The 25,797-nt window shown below is 33.9% G+C and overlaps 1 protein-coding gene across 1 annotated transcript in view; it reads left to right on the forward strand.

Moving 5' to 3' along the window:
* Positions 1-25,797, forward strand: part of DGKB (diacylglycerol kinase beta) — a 586,586-nt gene that overhangs the window by 237,865 nt on the left and 322,924 nt on the right. The window contains exons 18-20 of the mRNA XM_072964909.1: positions 15,227-15,312; positions 16,806-16,895; positions 22,552-22,712. Of these exons, the coding sequence (XP_072821010.1) occupies positions 15,227-15,312; positions 16,806-16,895; positions 22,552-22,712 (337 nt within the window). The remainder of the gene's footprint in view (positions 1-15,226; positions 15,313-16,805; positions 16,896-22,551; positions 22,713-25,797) is intronic.

The following is a 25,797-nucleotide window of genomic DNA, read 5'->3' on the forward strand; positions in this document are numbered from 1 at the left end:
CCACATGAAGGAAGGCAGTCTGATCTACACAGTCTACTGATTTAAATGTGAACTGCATCCAAAAATAGCCTCACAGAAACAAGCCAGTAATGTTTGCTTAACTATTTGGGAATCCATGGCCCTGCCCATTTGACACATAAAATCAAGATTCATGGTGTAATTGTAAGTTTCATCACCCAAGCTTACATATTGGTAGCTCTCCAGAAGCATGTTTTCTGAATGGAGTAAATCAGCATCATATTATTGAGAGCACAGGGTACAGCTGTTTGATAAAATAAATATATCATTTAAGTCACTTCCACTGATTCAGAGACTGAGTCTTTAGCAGGCTGTCTCCGTGTTCTATGGACCAACCGCTTCTCCCTGATAAAACATATGAGAAGGCCTGTACGTCCCAGGGGCATCAGCCCACTGTCTTTCTTCCTTCTTTGTGAAAGACATTCCTTGAAAGGAGACTGAAGTATGTGAGACGCTCTGACAGTATATAAGGCATTCAGTAATTCAGTTGCTGTGACCATTGACAAAGGCATCATGGGAAGGAAAAGCAAATCGAATTTGTAGAACATGTGTCTAGCTAGTGAGAATAGATGGCTGCAGTTGCATTATGGAAAGGGGCCAGGAAATTTCGGCTACCCCTAAGTGGCTGGCTTTGGTTCCCTTGAGGGATAGTAACATATTAGAAGTCACTAATTGGTTCCTGTGATGACAACTGAGTACTCCAGAGTCAGTAACCACTCTTCTTATTGAAGATAAATTCATATTGTTTATCTCTTCCATGGCTTCCAACCCTACCAAAATGAACCTGAGTGTTTTGAACACTCACTGAGATTGACTAAGAAAAAAATGCTAACTGGCGTTCCTTTGGAGCAATTATGGCCCCAGTTATGGGTCCATTCTGAGAAATTCACTTAAATAAAGTCTCCTTTCACCCCTTATTCTCCATTCTCATCATTTCCAAGTCCTTAGGCATGTAAAATATATTATTAATCAGAACTGCTGATTTAGTATGTTTCCTCAATTCTAGACATCTCTCTGTCCAGAAAAGGTAAATAGGAAATTTCATTGTTTGAAATACTGTTCTGCCCCCTGGCCGAGGCATTCTTTCCTGTCCTCACATTATTCCCAGTGTGGTTGTGTTACCACAGCGGTCTACTTCCGGCTGCTCCTGATATGTCATGGAGAGGCACTGGTAAATTGGTTTGTTCATCCCTAAAAAATGAAAATGGAGCAGTCCCTCTGAGGACATAGATATGGGTGGAAGGTAGGTTTGGGAGTGTAGCCAGACTCAGACTATCTGAGGGTTCAGCCCAGGAATTTCAGTCTCTTAAAAGCTCTCTAGCCCTAGTATGTGGAGGCAGCGTGGAGAACCAGATTGAGTACATTAGTTACTATAGAATAGCTGTTATAGGTCATATTGATATGCTACAACAGAATAACTTCCCAATTAAATTGATAATCTCTTTAAATTCTTAGACAACCATTAGTCTTTTGCACTACCATTTTTACAGGTTGCCTCATATGGATGAATCGGTAACCTTTGTGTTGCAAAGATCAAAATTCAGATTCAAATTCTAGAGAAAAAGTGTCTCATTGGTCTAGATTTGGCCACATGCCTACCTCATTCTTTGGGTCCATACAGTTGGTTTCCTTGTTTGATAGACCTACCAAAACTGTATTTAGCAATATGTTTCCCTGTAATCAAATGAGGCAAAAACAACAGATGCTCCAAACAAGCATTTTTTTCTTATATATACTAAACTTTTGATTTCTTAAGTAAAGCATATGCTCTTTTATTTGCCATCTTCCTTTTGATTTATCTTTTTCATGTTCATTTTAAGATCCCATGGCGTAAATATTAACATCATCATTTTATCTATGTTGCGAATGTTTTCTTCTAGGATGTTCTATGTGCTTTCAGTTTATATATTTCTTCCTTTTTAGTCCACATAAACATATGAAATGTTCATTTGCTAATTCTATGCTGAATGGGTTCTTAATTTTAAGTGTTAGGAAAGCCTTTCCTCAAGCTAAAATGATGGACATATTCTTGTATATCTTTTATTAATTTTACATTTAGCTTTAAATTTCTAACATTTAATCTTTAAAGATGGCATATTTCTTAGAAGTGCACTAATATATTAGGATGGGGTAGGGATGAACACTTTTTTTCCCTCAAATTGAAATCTAGTTGCCCAACAAAAGTTCTGTCATTAGCCCTCTCTCTCACCACTGATTTGACGGACTTCATCTATGGTGAAATAATATATTTTAGACTATTGTTGCCCTTTCTTTTGCTTCATTGATCTAATTGTTGATTCTTATGATCGGCTTTTATGTACTATAACTCCCTACTTATTCTCTGAAGATTTTGTGATATTTACTCTCCTCAATGTGATAAGTTCATGTGTCAAGTTTTTAAAGTGATTTTGAATCGAATTGCATGAAATTTCTAGTTTGATCATGATCGCTAGGAAAATGCCCTGTTTTTACCGGATGCCAGTGCCCATGCTGCCTGGCCAGTGGTCGACTCGCACTTATTAGAGAGTTGTTCCTCTGTTGTTATCCAGGGGACAGATGCCACAGGCAGCTGTTCTGAAACGGGACTCTGGCCAGGCTGTGCTGTAATCCCTCACTTACCCCGTGGCGGCCCTGCTCGCTTGTTCTAACTCCTCTTGTCCCTGTTTCGTGCTGTCCCTGGTCCTGGGTTTGCTGGGCCAGTTCGTTTGCAGTGGTTTTCTTTCAGTGGATTGCTTTCTAAGTTGTGCTATTCTGTAAGGTCTCCTTACTGGTCAAATGCCCATTGAGACTTAATTCCGTCTCTATATCTGGTTTATTACTATTCCAATGCTCCTATAGGTATCCTTTTTTAAAATATGTATTTTATCCGCTAACCTGAGCCGGCAGTTATTCATTCTTTTACTTTCCTTTTTTCTCCATTTTTCCTCTTTACCATATCACACTTTTAAATCTTTCATAATCATCTCTTCTGCCACTCTATCCTTATTTATTTCTTCTTTTGTAACATTTGGTTTATAGAATAGAAGCTTTTCTTGACGTGTTGAAACTCTGCTAATCCCTGCTCTGAATTATCTAGTAAATAGCAGAACTCTCTGGTCACTTCTCATTTGTTTCCAAGACAGAAATCAGTGTTTGTTTGATTTCATTTTATCTCCTTATGTAAATTCTCTCCCTCTGATTCTGACTGTTCCGTTTAAAGATGTCAAGAACTAGAGTCTGTATCATGTAAGTTGTCTCTTCCTGATGAAGCATATTATGATATAATTGAATAAATTATTTGGAGGTATAATTTAGTTTCAAAAGATGAGATATAAAATATATATATTCCTCACTGGTTTTCACAGATTTTTTTTCCTTTCACAACATTAAAATAAATATGTACATCTCTAGCTGCTGCGCTCACTGCATATGCTAATGTGACTTATGAAAAGTTAATACCAAGTTTTTGTATACTTGTGATATTGGTTGTTCCCTTCTGACTATAAGCTTTATGAAAGTACAGATGGTTTATTCTTATATCATCTCTAAAATATTTAAGTAAAAAATAACAAGTATTTGTTGATTTAAAAAATTATGCAACAAATATTTTTAAATTTTGTAAATTATTTTCCAGATTTTTCAGCATAGTTAGGTGTAATGAATTGTTTGTGAGATAGGTACTTTATAGAAATCTGTGGTTTCATCCACCTGAACTAATGTAAAATATATAGAATGTAAAAATAAAATTTAACAGTCAACCTACAGATTCACATGTTCCAAGTATCATACATATTTCCATAGTAAAGCCTTGCAATATATTCTCTTGTTAAAATAAATTTGTAATTTAGAAAATACATAATCTGTTCCACAGATTTTAATTCTTTCTTTATTTAAAATATCATTTTACGTAACAAAGTTTCTACCACATTTTGCTTAAATAAAAGCCCTCTTGAATTGCAACTTAGGACCTATTGCATAAATCTCTCATTATGGAGTCTTGTTATGTCAGAGGCTGAACAAAATCCTTAAAATGCTAAGCGAATGTTCATCAATATTCACTTCATCTCTACTGGAAATGTCCAGAAAAAAAAAAAAGTGTTGCTTTGCTGATGTAAAAATAAAGCACTGAACTCACCCTTTCAGTCCTAATGATCAATCATAAAATATGATGCAGATGAATTTGCAAGCTCTCTCAATTAAATCTGTAAGCATAATTCTGTCTCTGCCTTGATCACTAGAGCAACTGAGTTTGAGAATTGATATATGTTTCTGTATTAAAGAGCTACACATTATACAAGTAACAAAAATATGACATGCTCCTACAATTTACAAAGTCATATAACTGTCAGCCTTGGGGAAGAATTCCCCCATTTGGGGTATTACAACTCTATAATTACTTTCCATATATATCAACAAATGGATTATGACTTAAAGACATTGAAAAATCTAAGCTTTTATTATTCACTTCACAGAGAAAGGAATAGCTCAATAGCAATAGACTATAGATCCATGTGTTACTGTTTAGAGGTGATTACTTACCTGACTTCCCTGAACACTCTAAAAAATAACATTTTCTCCTGAATTAGATATTGGAAATAACCAGTTCGTTTGTGTATATCCTCTTACCCGTTTCTTGTTTTATTCTACAAAAATCAAGTTTCTAGTATGTAACAAACGATTTTATTTGACCGTCCTCAGTTTGCCTAAGCCTGCCTACCAATCTCCTTGGCACAACTTTACCATCAGCCCCCGGGCAGTTAAATAACAATGTCTTACTAATGAGTGAAAATAAGAAAATTCATAAGAGATGATTATCTCGGAATCCTTTAATAGTGATAATGTAGTAGCCTCCTGCTCGAATTTACTTAGAAATAATAAGAGTGAACTATTGAATTCTGTCCATCGTTATTCAGATAGAATAACGATGCAACAACTAAGTAAAAAGTGAAATGGTAGCTTAGCAATAACAACAACAACAATATATAATAATGGTAATAATATAAGTTTATTGAACATTTTAATTCAATGGCTATCAGATGTCAGGAGAAAGTCTTACCACTGCCCATCCACTTTGAGCAAAATGACACTTTTTCTGTCCTCATGGTCTTATGTTTTAGTGAATGAAAACACACATTAAACTAATAATACATACATATATCAGGAGGGAAGGTAAACAGAGTGTATCTTGGTAAAAAGTGTTTTGTGTTTGTTCGTTTAAATAGGCTGAGCAGGGGAGAACTCACTGAGTACGTAGCCATGAAGGAGATGAGGGAGCAAGACATTTGGTCATCTCATAGAGGAACATTTAGAGCAGAGGGAGGGGTGAGAGCAAAAGCATCACGATGAGGGGAACATTTGATGTGATTGGGGAACATTAGCGAGAAGGCCTGGGTGGCAGGGGCAGACTGAATAGGGAGAGCACATGAGAATGGTCCTGAGAGGCCAGGTCACATAGGGTCTTACAACTGCTGTGACCATAACAAGGTTTACCTTGTTTACCAGGGTGTTAGGTTTACCCGGACTCTTCTGCTTTATTCCTGGTGTTCTGGCATTTACAAAACACTGTCACCTTATGACTTAGGCATTTTCTTTATTTGCAGTTGAGGAAGCTTATGATTAGAGACCTGAAAAGATTTGCTTAGGGTTTTAATCTCATAAAAGAGCAAATCTATGTCTGTTGTGCTCCAGCACTCTCCTTTTAAATTCTCGCCTGTGTTCCCTCTTTTCATGATTTTGACCATCAGATGGACATGGATTGCTTCTGAGTATCTTCTTCCATCTCAGATTTCTCTCCACAGCCCCATACAGATGTACTTAACTACTTAGTCTACATTTCCATGTTGATGTTCCACAGGTATCTCAAATTTTACATTCTAATACTAAACTCATTTTCTCACCCTTTTCCGAACTTGCTCACTGACTTTATTCACTAACTTGGTGAATGGAGAGACCATTCACTTTCCTGTTCCCTCTGAAGATGTTATTTCAAGCTGGCCAGCCTTCCTTTCTCATCTAATCACCTTCCTAGCATCCTGTATTCCCCTTCCTTCTTACGTATTATCCCTTCACTCAATTCCTTCATGTTTGTCTCCCAGTTCATCAGCAGATTAGTTTTTACCATTGCTTTAAAATTCTACTCAGGTGTCTCTGTTTTTACTTAGCCCACCGTGATCTTCTTCATTTAGTCTGCATTAACTTTTTTTGAATGAACATCCCACAGTGGCCTGAAATGAATGTTTTCTTGTCTTTATTCTCACTTAAGCCAGTCAGATACTTGATGGTAAGGGCTCCATGTTGCTTTTGAATGTCTTGAATTTAACCCATGCACTGATACACAGTTGTGGGTACTAAATGCATATTAAAAAAGTGAATTGATACATGTGCTATATCATTTATAAAATTACTTTTCTAGGTAGATGGATTATCCATTAATGTATCTCTCTTTCTTAGGCAATTATAGCTATTGTTTTGTATTTGATCCTAGTCAAAATAAATTTTTTTCTTCATAGACATCTAGATTTATGTCCTAATTCATAATAACTTCTTACTTCACATTCTAAAGTTAACTTAGTAGAACAATCGGGTGCATACAAAATAAAAATGCATCCTGATTGTTAATAATAAAAGTGTTAGGATAACAAAATGGATTTGAATAGTTTTGCCAAACAGACCCAAGCAAATTAATCACTTTTGCTGCTACATAGTAGGGGTTAATTTTGGACTATCCTTTGGGCCACAGACCAGATGTTTGTGCTTTCTAATTGGAGGTATTAAGAATGAGCTTTTCCAAGTTAACTTCTTTGAAAGATCGTAAATATGCCTAGTTTCTGGCTACATTAAACTCTTTATCGTATGTTTCACTTCATTCTTCATTTTAAAATTGTTGGTCAGTTCTATTTATGTTGTAGTCATATAACTTACAAACTGAAAAGAAATGTTTTAATTGCATTTCCAAATGTATACTACATGTATGTTATATATGCATATGTATATACACATGTATATGTAGATGTGTGTACATGCATATAGTACTTTGTGAGATGGAGACACACATTCCTGACCATAAACTTGACTGCATATTTTAGCATGAAATATGGAATGTAAATACTGAGTCAAATTAACTCCCTCACACTTTAGCAGAAAACTCTTATATTTATAGATGAGTGGAAAATAACAAGTTATTTCGTGTTCTTAATGTACTTGGCCCTTAAATATATATGTGTGTGTGTGTGTGTGTGTGTATGTATATGTGTGTGTGTGTGTGTGTGTATGTGTGTGTGTGTGTGTGTGTGTGTGTGTAAGATCCTAAAAGGGTTACTATTTTCCACATACCAGGATACATTTATACTTTAAAGTAAGCTCTTTTGAAGTGTTTTATTATACTAGTGAAATCATGAATAGTTCCAATAAAAATTTCAAAACTATTTTAACTAAGTATTACTTTATTTTTATTCACTCAAAAATGACTTGAGAGAATTTGATATTCCTATTAACACATTCATTTTCCAGTAATTATGCACTAGTCAAAAACAAAGAACAAATATTTGGACCACTTTACTTTTACAGGGCCTATTGTTACTGACTTCTTCTTTCTAATTCATTTTACACTAGGGAGAATATTAAAGTTATTTAATGAAATAGCATCACAGGTTTCCCAGGAGTAAATATTCTCTCATTTTCTGTCTTTCATTTTCTCTTTGTCATTTCTCTCTGTCTCTCTCCTTTTTCTTGTCCCTCTCTCCTTCTCTTCTAAAATATACATATGCATACAAGATGTTTTTGAGATTTTCAGTGATAATGAAATTAATGTTTCAATTATTAATGGCTCATTGGAATGTATTTTTTTCTCTAATACTCTGAAAGTTATTTTTGAATGTGATGAAACAGTGTTGGAATTTACTGGGTTTATAATGATGAGTCCAAATGACCTATGTTTTTGTAAGTATCCCACTTGTCTACATTAAATGCCCCCTAGACACTATAAATTCATCTTTCCTACAGTATCCTCTATTGTAGGAAATTTGTTGAAACAGGTGCACTCCCTAATTTACATAAACTTTATGATTTTTCAGTAAAATAAAGTACAAAAGATATGAGATGGGAGAACATGGTTATAATTTGTTTCACCTTAGGCTGAAATGATACAGGAGGAACATAACAGTTGTTGAGTCATCACTTTGAAGCTGACATAACCTAGACTCACAGAAAAAGATAACATATACTCCCCCCACCCATTTTGTAATATATGAGATAGAAAAAAAATTGGAGTACATAATTGCTTCATGCACTTTTCTCTTTTTGCACATATTTTTCAAATTGGCTGCAGCATCAATGATCTCAGTGACACCAAAGAATACATAGATGCAGCCTGGGTATTAGAAAACAAGATGGAAGGTATTAAGAATTGGTTTTCTTGTCAATAAAAATACTTTCAAAAACAATAGTAACATCACAGACCAGAAAATTCTGCCTGACTTTAGTGAGAATTGTGAAGCCATATAATCTTACAACTGTAAAAATAATATATAAGTGTATAGAGAAATATGAATATGCATTGAGCTGAATAATAAGCAATAAGTATGCTTGTTTCTGGCTCAAAATGCTTAAATCAGAATGCAGACCTTTCTTAAGGTAAGCTCTTGAAGTAGGCTATTTTTTTCTAAACCAAGAGGAGGAAAAGAAGGAACAAGAGAGTAAAATATGATGAAGTCATTTTTCCATCTTTCAACCCCGTGTTTCTTTAATACCAAGGAATGAATATGTACAATTAAATGAGCATTCAGTCTGCATTACTCTGCTAACAGTTTTTATGAATCTCATGTTGGTTTCCTCTATCAATAAAATCTTATAATATGCAATGTGTAATATGTACACTAGTAGCCATACATCTATTTATTTTTATATGTTCAATCTGATATGTCAGAATTACATATAAATTGCAGTATCATTTATTTTCTTTAAATAATAAAATGTGAGATTGGAATAAGAAGAAATTCCTACATATTGTCATTTAAGAAATCTGATCATAAGACACCTTCTCCATAATGTAATCAGTGCTGCAGTTTTTCTTCTTTCTTATGAAGTTTTTCTCATGTGTTTTAAAATACTATTGTCAAGCACAAATGAAAACTTCCTAATTTTTCTGTATCAGTTTTATTCTAACACTTATTTAAAATGAAAAGTAGACTTCTGAGACTTAATTGAAACATTTTGATTTTCCTTCAGTGGTCTTACGCATCATAATCTCACCACCTGCTTTTTATAGGATGTGATGGTAGTGGTGGCTGTTGAGCAAATGCAATTAGAAGGCTTTGGACACAGAACTACTAAATCCTACATCAACGTAGGGGTCTCTTTCATATTTAGCTGTCACAGATACAACACTCTCTAGGGGAACCAATGCCATAATGACTAACATTGAAAATTCAAGAATCATTAATCTGCTTCGAAAATCATTTTAAGTTTCAATTTTTACAAAATTTTCCTTAAAATGGCAAAAAATAAATTCAGGAGCCATGTATGATTATTTTATTACAAAATGTTTATACCTACTAATTCTTCAAGTGTAACTTTGAAATCAGCAGGGGGAAAGTACAGTAGACAACACAGTGCTAAAGTTCCCACAAAGGGGAACCTTTTCAGACCTTCCTCTTTCCATCATCCTCCCTATTGTAAGGATGACTTAGGAATTGAGAGCCTCTCATCTGCTGGTCTTTGCAGCTCAATGAATGAAATGTCAGTGCTCATGCAAAACCACCCCCAATTTTGACTCTTGCCAAGTCTCTTGCATTTGTTTATTCTCAGTCAGAGCTGTGTTTCTCTGCATTTTCTGTCCCTGATGCCATATCAGTCTCCCAGTAGTTTCAGATTGGAGGTAGGAGATTTCTCATCACTGTCTATCCAGCCTTGCTTGTTAGAAAATTCTCTTAGTGACTATTTTGCTGGAACACTGTGGGTGGGGGAGTGAAATAGAGGAGTGGCACTCTGACCTATAATATATACATATACTCCTTTTAATGAAGAAAATTACCAAGTTCATAATACCCTCTGAAGAGTAACGTGTAATGTACATACACATTTTGTTTATTCCTTAAAACAGCCCAATGAAGCAGATGGTATTAATTCCATTTTAAAGAAAAGGAAGCTGAAGCTTAGAATGATTACATAATTATCCAAGATTACTATTCAAGGAATGAATGAAATAAGGAATGAATGACTCTTTAGGGAAAACTGCATGGCTCGAGTGGATTAAGAACTTTCTATAGAGAGGTCAATATTTCAATCCATTTAGCAATCAATTTATGGAGAGTAAGCTGGTCTGATAGTCACATGGGGTTTATGTTTGGGGGTAGGATGCTGCTGAAGAACCAAAGATGACAATTTTAAAAGAAAACAAGAATGAATAACAGATGAAACATCTTCATGGAGTAGAAGAGCAATGGTGAGTCACATGGATGGTTAGGGTTTCACCAGAAACAGTGATGGTCAACTTTTCAGCTCTGTGGTAAACTTTTCAGTTACTGACATATTTGAAAAGCTTTTGTAGGCTTCAATGACCTGATGTTTGAAAACTTAGGAGATAGACTAATGCAGACATACAATGGTAAAAACTGATTTAAGAAGAATTAGAAAACATGAATTTTTTTCTCAATAATTTTAAAGGAATTGAAACAATTATTTAATACCTCTTAATTTTAAAAAAAGAAATCAAAGACTCACCAGAAACTGGATAGACATGCAAGTGTACCAGTTTTAAAGAACTTCCAAAATTATACTGATGCCTACAAAAAATGGAAAATAAGGTCATGTTCTGCAACTCACTTTTTGAGGCAGAATAATTTTGATAAAAAAATTAGATATGGTATGAAGAAAAATAGTAAGTCTATCGTGTTCATGAATATAGATGAAAAATTTATAAATAAAATATTAGCAAACCAAACCCAGTTGTCTATAAAAATATTAGTAAACAGTGTCCAATTTAGGTATATGAAAGTATTATAAGAATGGTTTAATAATGTAGAAATATATAAATGTATACCCCCATTACCAATTAAAGGAGATCAACCATATCAATATCTCAAAAACTACAGAAAACAATACTGATTCATTATAAAAGTTCCTTCTGTGTAACAGGAAAAAAAGAAAACTTTATTAACCTTATAAATGGTGTCATTCAGAAAAGAAGAAAAATAAAAATCCCTACAACAAACATCATGTGCAGTGGGGAAATTCTGGAAGTATTCCGTCCAGGAGCAAGACTCTAATTCCACGCAGTATTGAAGCTCTGGCTAGAACAATGAAATAGGGAGAGAAATAACATTTCTAGGGATTGAATAACACTAATAGTACCATTGTTAAAGCATACAGTACAATTGTTTACATAGCAATGCAAATGAATCTACAAACAAAATACAGGCAATAGAAGAAACAAGAGTAAACTGGCTGTTTATAAGACCAATACATAAAAGTTAAAAAATATATATATATATCTGCAGTGAAAACATTAATTTTAATAAATAACTTAAAAAGTTGATATACCAGCAAAAACTATAAAACAACCAAGGATAAATTTAACAAAGTACATGTAAGACCCACATGCAGAAAAATTTTTAAATTTATTGACATTAAAGGATATCTAAGTAAATTGAAAACTCATATATTCATGGACAAGGAAATCAGTAACATCATATAGATGTTATTTCTTCTAAAATTGATCTATATAACTCTAATTTTTTTAATTGTGATTTTTTTTGTTTTTATTTTTACTTTTATGGACTATGACAAATTAACTTTAAAACGTTATAAAAAAGCAAAGAAGAAATGGTAGCAAAGAGTTTTCATGCCCAATGAATGTAGTGGACAAACTATGCAGCTATAGTCATTGTTATGAGTAGGATACTATTCAGAGATGGACAAGCTCATGAATAAAATAGAAGTCAAAAAGAAAAATACCCATATATGGAAATTTTTTTATGATGGATTTGCATGATAGAAAGTTGAATTACCCAATACATGAAAAGATGGATTTCAAAATGAAGAGAAAAATTGGTGCACAACAGTTGAAAAGAAGGAAGGAAGGAAGAAAAGGAGGAATGGAGAAAGAGAAAGGGAGGGCAGAGGGCGGAAGGAAGACAGCGAAGAAAGGAAAGAAAGGGATTCCTTCTTGACACCACCACAAAAGAATACGGTGAATATTTTATATGTACTATATATTCCACTCAATCATCGATATAATACCTAACACCATTATATCTTGCATAACCACATAAAATTTCTATATAAAAAAGTAAAGCTGAAATTTTAAGAGAGTATATATGATTTCTTTTCTGACCTCTGAGGAAATAAATATTTCTTGTTAAAAAACAGGCTAAACTGCTATCCATTTATTAAAAAATTGATAAATTTGTATCCATTAAAACTAGAATCTTCTTAATTAAAACACACATTAAAGAAACTAAAATTAAAAAAAAAAACTTTTCCACCTGTAGAAGGTATTTACAAAAACCAAACAAACCAAAACGGGTTAAAATCAAGAATACGTCAAGAATTTTTACAAATCAACAAGAAAAGTAGAGAAAAGAAACAAAAGATATGGAAAGACATTTCACAAATGTGGAAATATATAAAATCCTAAAGTGTGCCATTAGAAATTAAAAAGTATGTTAGGAGGGGCTGAGCACAGTGTTTTCTGCCTTCCTAGTGGGTAGACGCTTTGGTATGATTTCTCTAGGAAACAGATTGGCATTATCTTGTAAAGTTGCATGTAATTACACACTGCTCCAAAAGTAGTCATTGTCCTTGAGCACTGGAAAGTGTGCCCAGTAATGCATTTTTTATAAGAGCATAAAACTAATCAATCTAAATGTCCATTGATGTGGATTTAAAAGGGTACATTCACATAAATGGTAGTATATACAACAATAGAAATAAAAATAACTTCAACTTACATGGATGGAAATTCAGCAATTACATGGAGGAATCTTAGTCACAATGCTAAGAAGAAAAAGCAAAACAGAAAACAATGTTTTGTCTATGGCATGCACATGATAACCTGAAATTTAGAACAGTGCTCAACTTTGTCAATGAGGAAGGAGATGCTTTAGTGAAAGAACACTGAGGTATATGTAAGTTACTAGAAAAGTTCTACCCTCTGGGGTGGGCAGTTGATACATACGTGTTTATTATATATAATAAAAGCAGACTAACCTGTAGTCTGGAAGAACATACTGCAGTATGTCTAACAAATGGTAAACAACCACAATACAGTATATGAGGAAATACATGAAAATTTCATGCTCTACATATCTGTGGCTCGTATTATCAAGGGGTGGGGCTTTAGTTGATTTTTGTACATTACTATTATATTTATGCACTGTTTGTATTATATTAACAAATTGTTTTTTTCTAATGATGCTAATTTAAATGAAAATAGCACTCATAATATGTAAAGAGTTTATAATAGTAAAATACAAGAAACTTCATGGAAAAGAGGTACAAGGCTTGAAGCTGCAGTTCACAAAAGAGGTCACACATGTTCTGTAAACTTACAAAAATATGTTCAACCCACTAGTATACAGAGGAGTGTAATCTCGTAGTAATGGCGCCACGCTATTTTTGAAGAAATATCATAAAGTGGTTTGTGTGTAGTGTTTTGGAGTTTCGGGGAAATGTACACTCACACCTTGTACAGTGGGAGCTCTTCAGAGGATAACGTGATGTAGTGGGACATTTCCCTTCTGGAAGATTAGCCTTCAGACATAATGCACGTGTTCACATAAATGCACTTCAAGTATTGTTAACTGCAATACTTTTTTGTGATAATGAAACACTAGTTTTAAAGTACATGAAATGACTTATTTAATCGTAGAATATACACCCTATTAACACAGTCACTAATTATAAATCCTGATATATCCACTGACATGGAAAGATCCCTGACACTTTTAAGTCAAAATAATGCACTTCAATAAATTAAAAGGATGTATAGCTAACCCCATTTATGTTTAAAATATGTATGTGATCCAGTTAACACGTACATTTATATATGTAAACATATAGAAAACTTTCTTGATGACCGCATACAGTTGTCCCTTGATATCTGCAGAGGATTGGCTCCAGGACAATCACAAAAATGAAAATTTTCAGATGCTCTCAGTCCCTTACATAAAATGGCATAGTGTTTGGTATACTTTAAATCATCTTTAGCTTACTTATAATACGTAATGCAATATAAATGCTATGTAAATAGTTGTAAATACAATATAAATGCTCTGTAAATAGGTGCCACTCCTCAAATTCAAGTTTTGCCTTTTGACACTTTCTGGACTTTTTTTTAAAATTATAATATTTCTGTTCCCTGGTTGGTTGAATCCAGAGAACTGGGCCCTGCAGATACGGAGGGCCGACTATATTATATTATTATCATTTTCTCTGGGGCAAAAAAAGTGAAGAGACACATTCCAAATATTTCTGTCCTGTTTCAACTCTTTTTTTGCAACAAAATAGGCATTTATGATTGTACAGCTGGCCGTATTGCCTACCTTTGTAGTCCTCCCCAAGGTGGGTTCCGTTAACAAGCACGCTGCATGCAGTCGCAGCAGAAGCAGCAGGCGTTTATCACAGCTGACCCAGCAATCAGTCTTGAGTGTTTGGGGTGGCACACGCTGCCCTCCAGGTCAAAAGACAAGGGGAGGCTTGGCTTCTATTTGCAGATTCAAAGTCAGAAGGAAACACTGACAACAGTTGGCTAGAACCCCCCGTGCAGCCTGATCAATTTCTCCCAGTAATGGAAAAGGCAGAAACCTCTTAAAGATATATTTACCAACCTTATAGTTACATTTATATAATTACTCAAAAAAGAATTTTTGATTAATAAAAATTATTAAATGGAACAGCATTATATATGTTACTCTCGATTATGTGAACTGTATACAGATCACACTTGGGAAATATCTTAGCAAAATTATTAAAGTGTATTAGTCTTATTTTTTAACTTTAGAATTGATAAGAGAAAAATATATATTTATTATAGAATTATATCTAGAATACATTGACAATGTTTAAATTAATACATATTAGTACCTTTATCATAGGATTTTATTCTAGACAAGAATTTAATATTTTTCAATAAAATGAAAACTTTTCCCTAGACGAAATGCTAAATGTACAAAACTAAAAATGTCCTACTTTTGAAATATCAATCATGCGCTGTAACATGCTTATCTTTCAGGTTAAACTTTTTCCGTGATGTTCCTGATTTCAGAGTGTTAGCCTGCGGTGGAGATGGAACTGTCGGGTGGATTTTGGACTGCATAGGTAATGAAAACATATTTAATGTAGCTGGGTGAGAAGGGCAACCTTAAATTCTGTGTGTTTTATTTATTTAATGCATCCATACCTTTGGACACTACAGTGGTATAATTAGATGTCTGGCAGGTTGCACACTGTTTACTGGTTTAGTTTAATCTTCTATATTTCAGATTTTTAACTGACAAAATAATTTATAATTATCTCGAAATCCTTCTTTTCTCATTCATTTCTCGTGGAATTTAGTAAACCCTCAGGTATTTCCAAATGTGCATTCATCAATTCTTTTGTAGAAACAGGCCCTTTTACAAAAAGGAAAGAATTGATTCAAAAGAGGTTTTGCTATCTATATATATTGAAGCAAACTTTTATTTAGTGCAGTTGAGAATATTCTACCCTTTCATACGCTCAAAAATATTAAATTAAAAATGAAAACATTTTGTCAGCACACTGTTGGTTAAGCATCTAATAACTTTAATCTATTAACATTTTTTAAAAAACAGGGAAAATTGTATTCTTTGGACTTCAATGAACAATATTAGTAGTATTAATATTCTATATATAAGGAGAAAACCAGAATTCAAGAATTGCAAAAAATTAAAGAGTTGCTTTGAACAGTATCTGAGGACTTGAGAGAATTATAGTGAAGAAAGTAGAGTACTGTTGCTTTGCATCACTCCCAAAGTCTAGGCCTCGGCTAATACAATATAATAATACGTGGCACATCTCTAAGTAGTGTATTCCCTCCCCATTCTTACACAAAGACATCTACTTATTTTGAGGGGCTGAGAAGGCAGAAAAAATAAATAAAAAGTAATGCAGGTTTGTGAGATTCAATTCATTAAATCATATTATGATTTAAACAAAAGCAGGTGGAATTTCAGTGATAAGTAGCTTTACTGAACCCAAAAGCTGTATTATGTAAAGATGAATCTCAGTCAAAACCTTGTGCTATCAGAGTTATCCAGCCTGTATGTTGTTGACTCTGGCAGCACCATGAGTGGGAACAACACAACCAAGCTTAGTACTTCACTAGCTTTTAGAACTTGACTGTTTTCAAGCTACTCTATCCCTTAAAGTAGAATGCACCTCGAGTTGATGCTGCAAAAGGACTGCATATAGGAACCTACTCCTGCACTCTGGTGATGTCCCTGTGTGTGTATGCCTATGTTGCATATTCCTGCACCATTGAGAATTTCAGTGCAATTTAATCAAGCTCCCCATAATTTTTAACTGTGTTAATGTATTTAAAATGTTTTCCTCATGTATAAGTCTTGAAAATTCCTGTCACTTTGTGACTTAGGTCATTTATTTGTTTTATAAATTGTTAGAAAGATACACAAACTAATCATAATTTATAATTGTATATATCTATAAAATATAACTTTTTGTTTATAAGTACCTGTTGGAATGCCTTCATTTCTTGCCAAGCTGCCTTCTTTTTTTTGTTATTGTTGTTCTATCTGTGATCAAAAGTTTATTTTAACTTTTCAATTCTACAGAAAAGGCTAACGTAGTCAAGCATCCTCCAGTGGCTATTCTGCCTCTTGGGACCGGCAATGATCTAGCAAGATGCCTGCGATGGGGAGGAGGTAAAATAAAATAGCTAAAACAACAACAAAAATCTTAAGACACAGAAAAATGATGCAGAACACACTTTCCCCCAAAAAACTAAATCCAGCATTTCTTCGCTGTATGACAGCTTCCATGTGATTTTAGCAAATGTAATTGTTGTCAAATATACAGGATATAATTTTGAACAATAATCTGAGCTAGAAAAAGAAATAGTGGGCCAAGCCTTAGACTGTGAGTGCTAATTATAGCCTTGACGGGGCAAGCCAGCTTCCATCCCTCTCTGGTTTTGGGTTTCCAACTTAAGACATGACATAAGCATGCATTAACTCTCAATTAATGTTCAGATTTTTAATCTCTGAATTATGTGGAAAAATCACAAATAAAAGCGAAAAAAATGAAAAACTAATGAATGATTTGTTCAGGAATGAATATAAGATGTAACATTTTCTGAGACCCGCTGTACACCAGGTGGCATGTTCTGTATTTGGAATACAAGGTTAAGAATAGAAAACAAGGTCTGTTTTCAAAGGGGCCTTAAATTTTAGTGAAACACAAAGTCATGTGTAAATGGTGAGACTTCTTTCTGACAAGTAAGCTGATAACAGAACGACCCGCCTCAATTAGGAATTGACAAGATGACAGAGGGAGAACCATAATGGGTGGATAATAACAGAGCCCTCTGGAACTGGGGATGGATGTTATAGGCAAAGGGAACATCAAGTTCAAAGGCCCAGAGGTAGGAAGGCAGTTGACATAATCAAGGAACTTAAAATGGAACAGTGTAGACATAACGGTGAGTTAGGGGAAAATTCTTCAGGAAGAGCTCTGAAAATAATTTGAAATGTCATTAATAAGCTCTACTTACCTGAAGATAACCAAGAACCATATTCTGCTCAAAGAAGGAAGAATTGAATCCTAAATTTTTTTAGCATCTAAACTCACTTAGAGAAGTTTGAAAAGTGTCTACTAAGACAATGTGAATCAGAAATCCTTGGAGAGCTTGTTAAAAATATAGTGGCCTGACCTCACCTCAAATATGCTGAATGGAAATCCTCTGGGGGCGGGACCTGGTCAGATGATTTTCTTTTTAAATAAACTCCATGGGTAACTATGATTTACCACAAAATTTGAGAACAATTCTTCCATGAGTACTGGGCAACTTGTGACTTCTAAGATGTATATATGCATATGTATATATGACAGAATTTGAGTGCCAGTTAAAAACATGGTATCTGATATATTTGTAATTTTCATTAAGAATATGACTTAGTAAAAGAAAATTATAAAATATTGAGTTAAATTGTATAGAATCTAAAGTTATCTAAAGATAGAATGAAAAATTGCTTATGAGATGCCCATATTTGCCAGTGTTTATATATATATATATATATATATATATACATTGATTGAAATAAAGGAAATCATGCATGTGGCTTCTTGTATATTCCTCTGCAAAATATTTTCAATATTTGAAAATTAGTAATTTTAGTTTGGGAGGGGAGGGTGTAGCTCAGTGGTAGAGCACTGTGCTTAGCATGCATAAGGTCCTGGGTTCAGTCCCCAGTACCTCCATTAAAAAATAAATCTAATTACCTCCCCTCCACCTCCCAAATAATAGCAAAAAATAAATTTTAAAAAGTAATTTTATTTCAGTTCCAAATAAGCAAATGGCTTAAATCTCAAAATTGATATGGAATTTCCGTTTTGGATATCTCATAATTATTTCCTTATAAAACAATTCAGAAGATACTATTATCTGTGGCCAAAGACACATGGATTATAGTATGTCAAGTGTACATTGATGATGAACTCTTTGTGAGTGTCTGGCATGTTTTGACACTGTTCAAGATGCTAGATACAGAGTGAGAAAATAAACAGAGGGCTCCTCCCTATTGGAGATTACATTTTCATTGAGTACACAGACAATAAATCAGTGAACAATGAAATAAATAATTACAAAATAAGAACAAGGCTATGAAAGGCTCAAACAGACTGTATTTTTAGAGAAAAAACAGAGAGCAACTATTCAGCTAGATCGTTAAGAGGGCCTCTCTGAGGACGTAACATTTAAGCTGAATGTAAAATATGAAGGAGAAATTGCTCTCTGTAAGGACTGAAGGAAGGCTGATGTGACTTGAGAAGAGGTCATGGGGTGGTGGATAGGTTTGGAGTGAGGGAGGTGACTAATAAGACATTGAAGAAAGAATCCAGAGCCAGATAAGGCAGGGTCTTGGTTGTCATGGTAAAATTTTCCATGATTGACTTTGAAACAGAGAGTGCAACTCTTGAGTTCAAAAGCAGAGTGACACTGTGACATTGATGTTTTAAAAAACAGATTAACTTTGGGATTTAAAGAACTGTTAAGAAAATGTGGAAATGTGGAGAATCATAGTTTTTAAAATAAGAACTCATAGCTGTAATTAGAGAATAAAGGGACTGGGTCACGGGGTTGGTGAAGCAAATGAGACAAGTGGACAAACTGGAGTGACATTTTTCAGGGAGAGACTGAGAGACCTGGCCAGGGGACTGGAGAGGGGCTTTGGGAAAGTGAGGTACCAAGCGGGGCTGCAAGATGCCCAAGGTGAGCAATTAGGATGATGGACGTACTGTTTGCTAGAGTTTACTTATAAAGAGACATGCTCTGGGGTGGGATTATTTATTGTCAGGCATGTAATCTTGAGCCAGTTGCTTAAACAACTGTGTCCTTCACTCCTCATCAGAATCTGAAGAAAATAATTGTTCCTGCCACATGGTTTCTCATACGCAACTATCGACTTGTTTGCCCAGTGTCTGTGCTGAGTCTTCTATAATGCTATGATTTATCATTATGCTTAACATTGGGAAAGGAAGTACTTTATTCAACTGATAATCATTTAGTTCATTTAATGTCACTGGAATATATTGACTTGGCTTATTTTTTGTGAGTGTATCTCCATATTTTGAAAATGTAACACTGTACAAATATAGTATGACCTAGGGCATTTGAATAAAAACAACTTACATTCTTATAAAATTTTTCTGGCAATAGTCAGTCTAATAAAAGTCTGAAGATTATTGCAAAAAAATGCTGTTTTGTGAACAGTGAAGGCATAAGGGACCGAGTTTTAGAGGGAGCCCACTCTTACAAATATATTTCATTGTTTTCCTTTGCATGATTTGAAATTTGTAAAAGTTTCTATGACTTTAGATAGATTCAGTCATTATAACAGTGTATCATTAAATTAAAGATAAATACTATTTATGTTTTCATTTTGTTTCTTAGCCTAGAGTGATTATAGACTTTAAAGCAAAAAAAAAAAATGGAAGCAAAATATTATCCTTTTCTGGAAATAAGCTTTTGTTTGCATATTTAGTAAGTTTAATTTGTCTTTTAAAAAATATGGTCTTCTGAGTTCAGGAATCCTATTTCTAGTTATGAATTACTATTTAACAAGCTTGAGTATAGAGAAACAGAAACGAGTAAAGTGCAGATATTTGTTAAGTTGGGACTACAACTTGGAATTGTTCACCTCTGTGAATTACTTCTGGCCTGCAGATATGATTCTCTAAATAGATTTATTGCCTCTCTCTTTCCATTTTTACTTGGCTAGGAGGCTGATTGATACTAAGCTTTTTCATATTTGGCCATAAAAACTTGGAGAACATACCCAATGGTAACGAGTTGAAGTTGACTGACCCTCCTTAAGCTAGCTGTGCTAATTTTCACTAAATTCATTTCTATTGTGTTCTATCTTGGTCAGTTGTCATTCCTACATTTTTCCAGTGTTTTGTTGAACCATGCTGATATTAACCACAGACATAGCTGAGGACAAGCTCCATGTCTGTCTTAAAGTATTATCATTTACTCGTATTTCTGCTGAGCATGTGTATATTATATTATATATTATATAACATTTCCATTTCATATTATATAATATTAGTTTAATCTATGTAAATTTGTTTATACCTGAAGACCATTATACTTATTTTCAAACAGGAGTAGACTTTGCAAAACAGGTGGAAATATTTAACTATTTTTTATTCGATTCACTAGGGAAACATGGATATATAAGATTTATTTGACAGGCTTTAAAAGAAGTTAAAAATTAAGAAAAAATAAACATTGAAAGTGAGGGTAGAACAACTAAGAAATATCTGAAAAGTCAGTATACTTAATTATTATAGTCTTGTAGTTTAAACAATTCAATGCTTTATCACTGAGTATAATTATATGCATCTTATATATGTTCATAATTTTTGAATTATGCTATAAAATATGATGTGACTTCTATAGAAATAATATTAAATACTTTTAATGTTTATATCCATGTAATCATTGTTTGTTGTACTCTTTACTGTTGTATATTAAATAGTGCATAATTAGTTTTTAGACCTGTGCGAGGTAAGAAGTAATGGTAGGCTGTAAGACATAGTTCTAGTTTCTGGCTTTCTCAACCCTCTAACAGTTAATTCAACAAATACACCATAAATGTAATTTATTCATCTTTAGAAAATGTTGGCACATTACAGTGTCTGTTCTTTCTTCCTTTAATCCAATTAGGTTTTCCAATGTTATGTGTGCTAGCACCTCTAATGAGGACTCATAGCCTCTGGCATTTACTTGTTCAATGAATAAATTATTAAAATATAGACTGAAGGTGGGCACAGGAAAAAAATCTATAAAAACATTGTTCTAACTCAAAATATAATTTCATATATATAGAGTTAGAGAGATATTTAACTTAGTATCATGTATCAAATTCGGCACTTATCATCAGTGTTATATTGTTGACAACTTTCCAGCCTTATGTCTCATGTACTAAGACTTTTTATGCATCTTCTCATTTTTGTCCTCATTTAATTCTTAGAACAAACCTAAAGTTTTACAGAGGAGGAAACTATTTAAAATGTTAAAAGCAAACACTTAAGTAACACAGACAGGATCAGGCTATGGTCTTAGTTAACTATAATGTTAGATATCTATAGATTTAAGAGAAAATATAGTATTAAGTGATAACTTTCTTTCCGGCATGGGGACTATCTATAGTAGATTTATTTTAAAAAATGTATTTGTTGAGCCTTTCCTGTAGGGCAGCCTTGGTAAAGGGAGCTTGTAGGGAGAAAGGTGCAGATTACTCCAGTGCAGTGCACTCGTTCTGAGGCAAGGCTAGTTTTGAGAACTCTATTCTGTAGGTTTGTGTAGAAGCCATTATTTGGGGAGGTTGGCTTCAGGAAAGAAGTGTTATCAAATATAAAGCCTGCAGAGGGCGTGGAATCAAGGGACGAGATGAACATGGCATCCAGGCTTTCCTTCAGCTTCAGGGTGGAGGGTGTTGTCTTTCAGAGGGAGAGTTCACAGGAGGATGACACTGATGCAGGTCATGAATTCCATTTTGAGACCATGGATTAAAAAAGTTCTGTAAGGGGTGTGCAGTGGAGAGGTTCATCGGGCAGGTGGCTATATTGAGAATTTGTACCATAGGAGAGAAATATGAGTTGCAAATTAAATGCTAAAAAAAAAATTGGCATAAGTATAATAAGATTATGGTTAATTTTTAAACTTGTCTTAGAATTAGCTGTAAAAATGCTTTGTTTTGGTTTAGAATGATATGCATTCATATACTTAAACATATATAAATATAGCTTTTGTTATTTAGTTATATATTTTCTCAAGATACTTTTTTTTCCTGTTAGGTTATGAAGGTGAGAATCTGATGAAAATCTTAAAAGACATTGAAAACAGCACAGAAATCATGTTGGACAGGTGGAAGTTTGAAGTCATACCTAATGACAAAGATGAGAAGGGAGACCCAGTGCCTTACAGTATCATCAATAATTACTTTTCCATTGGCGTGGTAAGATTTTCCACTAACTGTTCTTTTTTATCAGTCCTGGATAATCACTGATGTAAACTCTTACACTATGAAGATTTACAGATTATAAATAATTTATTTTATCTTTGTGTCAGCAAAATGCCTCTTCTAATGGCTAATAATAAAGCTTATGAATTTATTTCAAGTCAGAGAATCAGCAATTCTTTTTCTTATGTTAAACAAAGGAAAGAAACTCTATTTTTTGTAATTGACCGTTTATGTTACTAAAGTAAAGCTTAGAATGGTTTATAAGGTAGCTATAAGCTACATTTCCGTATTAGTAAAAATGTGAAAACAGTACATCAAGTTTTCTCTTATTTTGAGATCTATATTATACTATCATAACCTATTAGGTTTTTACACATAGACATTATTTTTAAATTTATGGTTAGGTCTGAAGTCTAAGAAAAATGCTGCTACAATTCTCAAGTGGTTAATAAGTCAAAAGGATAACTTTTCACTAAATTTCTTAAAATCTGAGAATGAAATTAAAATATCATTTGGCAATTAAAAGTTATTGAAATTTTAATCCCTAAGGTATTAATAATTTTAACAGTGATTTTATATACATGTGCATGTATTACCAAGTAATTATGAAGTCTTAAAATGTATTATCTACAGCATTACATTCCATTGAACATATTTGCCCAATATTAACTTATGTCATTATCATTTCTCTCTTATGCTCACACACACACACACACACACACACACACACACACACACACAAACATAGCTAACAAACTATAAAAAGCTTTGGTTGAGTCTATGAAAGTAGGATTCAAGCTACCTGGGTAAGAGTCATTTAGCAATTTTTTCTTCTTAGTCTCCATTCATTTACTTGTATCATGATGGTTATTATTTTCTCTCTCATAAATAATGTGATTATACATTTAAAGAGCCTCATATAATGATATATAATATAGGCTAAATATACAATTACTGCTAACACTATGATAATGATTATTACTATTTGTAAGAAAAATATAATGCGTTTGATCCATAAAAATCCTATTTATACTTGATATGAATATGAGTAACAATAGTTTAACAGCTTTATTGGCAAATAACTTAACATAAGTCACTCATTTTAAATAAACCTTTTAATGATTTTAATAACTCTATCCAACTTTAGAGCATTTTCATCACCAAGACAAGAACAATCATGCCCACTTGTAGTCAATTCTGGGTCCTTTTCCGAGCTCCAAGCAACAACTGATCTTTCTACCTCTAAAATTTGCCTTTTATGGATAGTTCATACGAAAGAAATAATTTGTAGTTTTTGCATCTGGCTTCTTTCACCTCACATAATGTTTTGAGGTTATCCTATATTAACTGCATGAATGCTGGATGTCTTTTATTGCTAAGTAGTATCCCACTATATGGATATATCACATACTGTTTATTCACGAGTTGATGTACATTTGGATTGCTTCCTGTCTTTGGATATCATGATTAATGCCACTCTCCTGGGTCCCTTTAGTGAATTTTTTTTTTTTTATTTTGGTTACTCTACTTTTAACTCCAGAATTTCTATTTGCTTGTCTTTTTCTATTTCTAGGTCTTTAATCGGTATTTTCTATTTGAGTAGTCATTGTCATTATGCTTGCCTTTATTCTTTAAGCATAGTTTACGTCAGTACTTTTGGTATATTTATAATAGCTATTTTGAAGTCCAGCATCTATAATCCATTAGAGACATTGTTTTTTCCAAAGTATGAATCATGCTTTCCTATTCGTCTTTATGTCTGCTGATTTTTTGTTGGAAACTGGAGATACTATGTAATACATTGTAACAAATCTGGATTTGGATTCTCCCATGGGGGTTGCAGTCCTTCTGGTGTTTGTTTAGGGATTTCTTTGCACTAATTATGTGGATTAATGCTGATGCCTCAGGGTTTTTGTTTTTGTTTTTTATTCCTGCTTTTATATTTATCCTGGCCTCTAGGAATTACTTCTGTGTCAACAGGCTTGACCAAAGTTTGTGCTTAAATGACTTGAGATAGTAAGTCCTCATCCTTTTGCCACTGGATCTTTGTGTTCATTGGGGAACACATACAAAGTGAAGGCAATTATTGATCTGATTCAGCTTTTAATCCTGCTGGCCCTCTTGTCTCTTCTGCTCACGTACAAGGCCTCCCACTTAGCCAAGGATGTGTAGCTCACTAAAGCCCTCTCGGGTCTTTTCTGAACATACATGCAGCGTTGCACATGCATGTAGCCTTTCAGACAGCCAGGAATATGTGGCAGCTAATCAAGGCCTATTATGGTTTATGGATCTCCCATTGAATATCTGGGGAGTTGGCTGTTAGTTGCTTGCCTTAATCAGTTTCACAAATTAAGTGAGCTGCTACACTGACTTTTCTTATTCATTTGCCAGAGATTACTGTTATTTCAGATACCTCTCTGGTCCTTGGAGTTTTCCTAGCAAATCACGTTAGCTCCCCTGACAGTAAGGTGGCTTACTTTCATAACTTGCCACACCCTGGGAGAACTGTAGTGCTGATGGCATTGGAGGGTAAGGTAGCCGCCCGAGGCTGAAACATCATAGCTTACCAGTGTTCTTATTTTAGGTTCAGTTGGTTTTCTCGAATAAATACTTCTCAGTTTATTATATGGCTTTGATCAACTTCCAGTGGTCCTCAACTGAAGTTATTTCCTCTCCATCACAGGAGACATTTGGCAATGTCTGGACACAGGTGTGACTGCCATGGCTGACAGAAGATTGTAGGCAGCTAGTGGGTAGAGGCTAGGGGTGCTGCTAAACACTTCCAGGTCCTAGAACAACCCCCCAAACACACAAGAAAGAATTAAACAGCTCAAAATGTCAATGGAGCTGAGGTTGAGAAACCTTGATATCAAGAAATAGAAATATTAATGACAAAACGTAAGATGCTGGAAAAGGAGAAATGGCTAAGACCTAAAGGAATTAGAAGGAAAGCTATAATAGAAATAAGACAGTAAATACAGCAAAGAAGAACGAGATCAAAAAAGCATGTTAGATTTTTAGAGTATATTAGTGAAATTTAAAAAAAGCTGGACTATTGAAAATAATTAATCAAGTCTAC

Source organism: Vicugna pacos, chromosome 7, assembly GCF_048564905.1.
Source record: "Vicugna pacos chromosome 7, VicPac4, whole genome shotgun sequence".
Lineage (NCBI taxonomy): Eukaryota > Metazoa > Chordata > Mammalia > Artiodactyla > Camelidae > Vicugna > Vicugna pacos.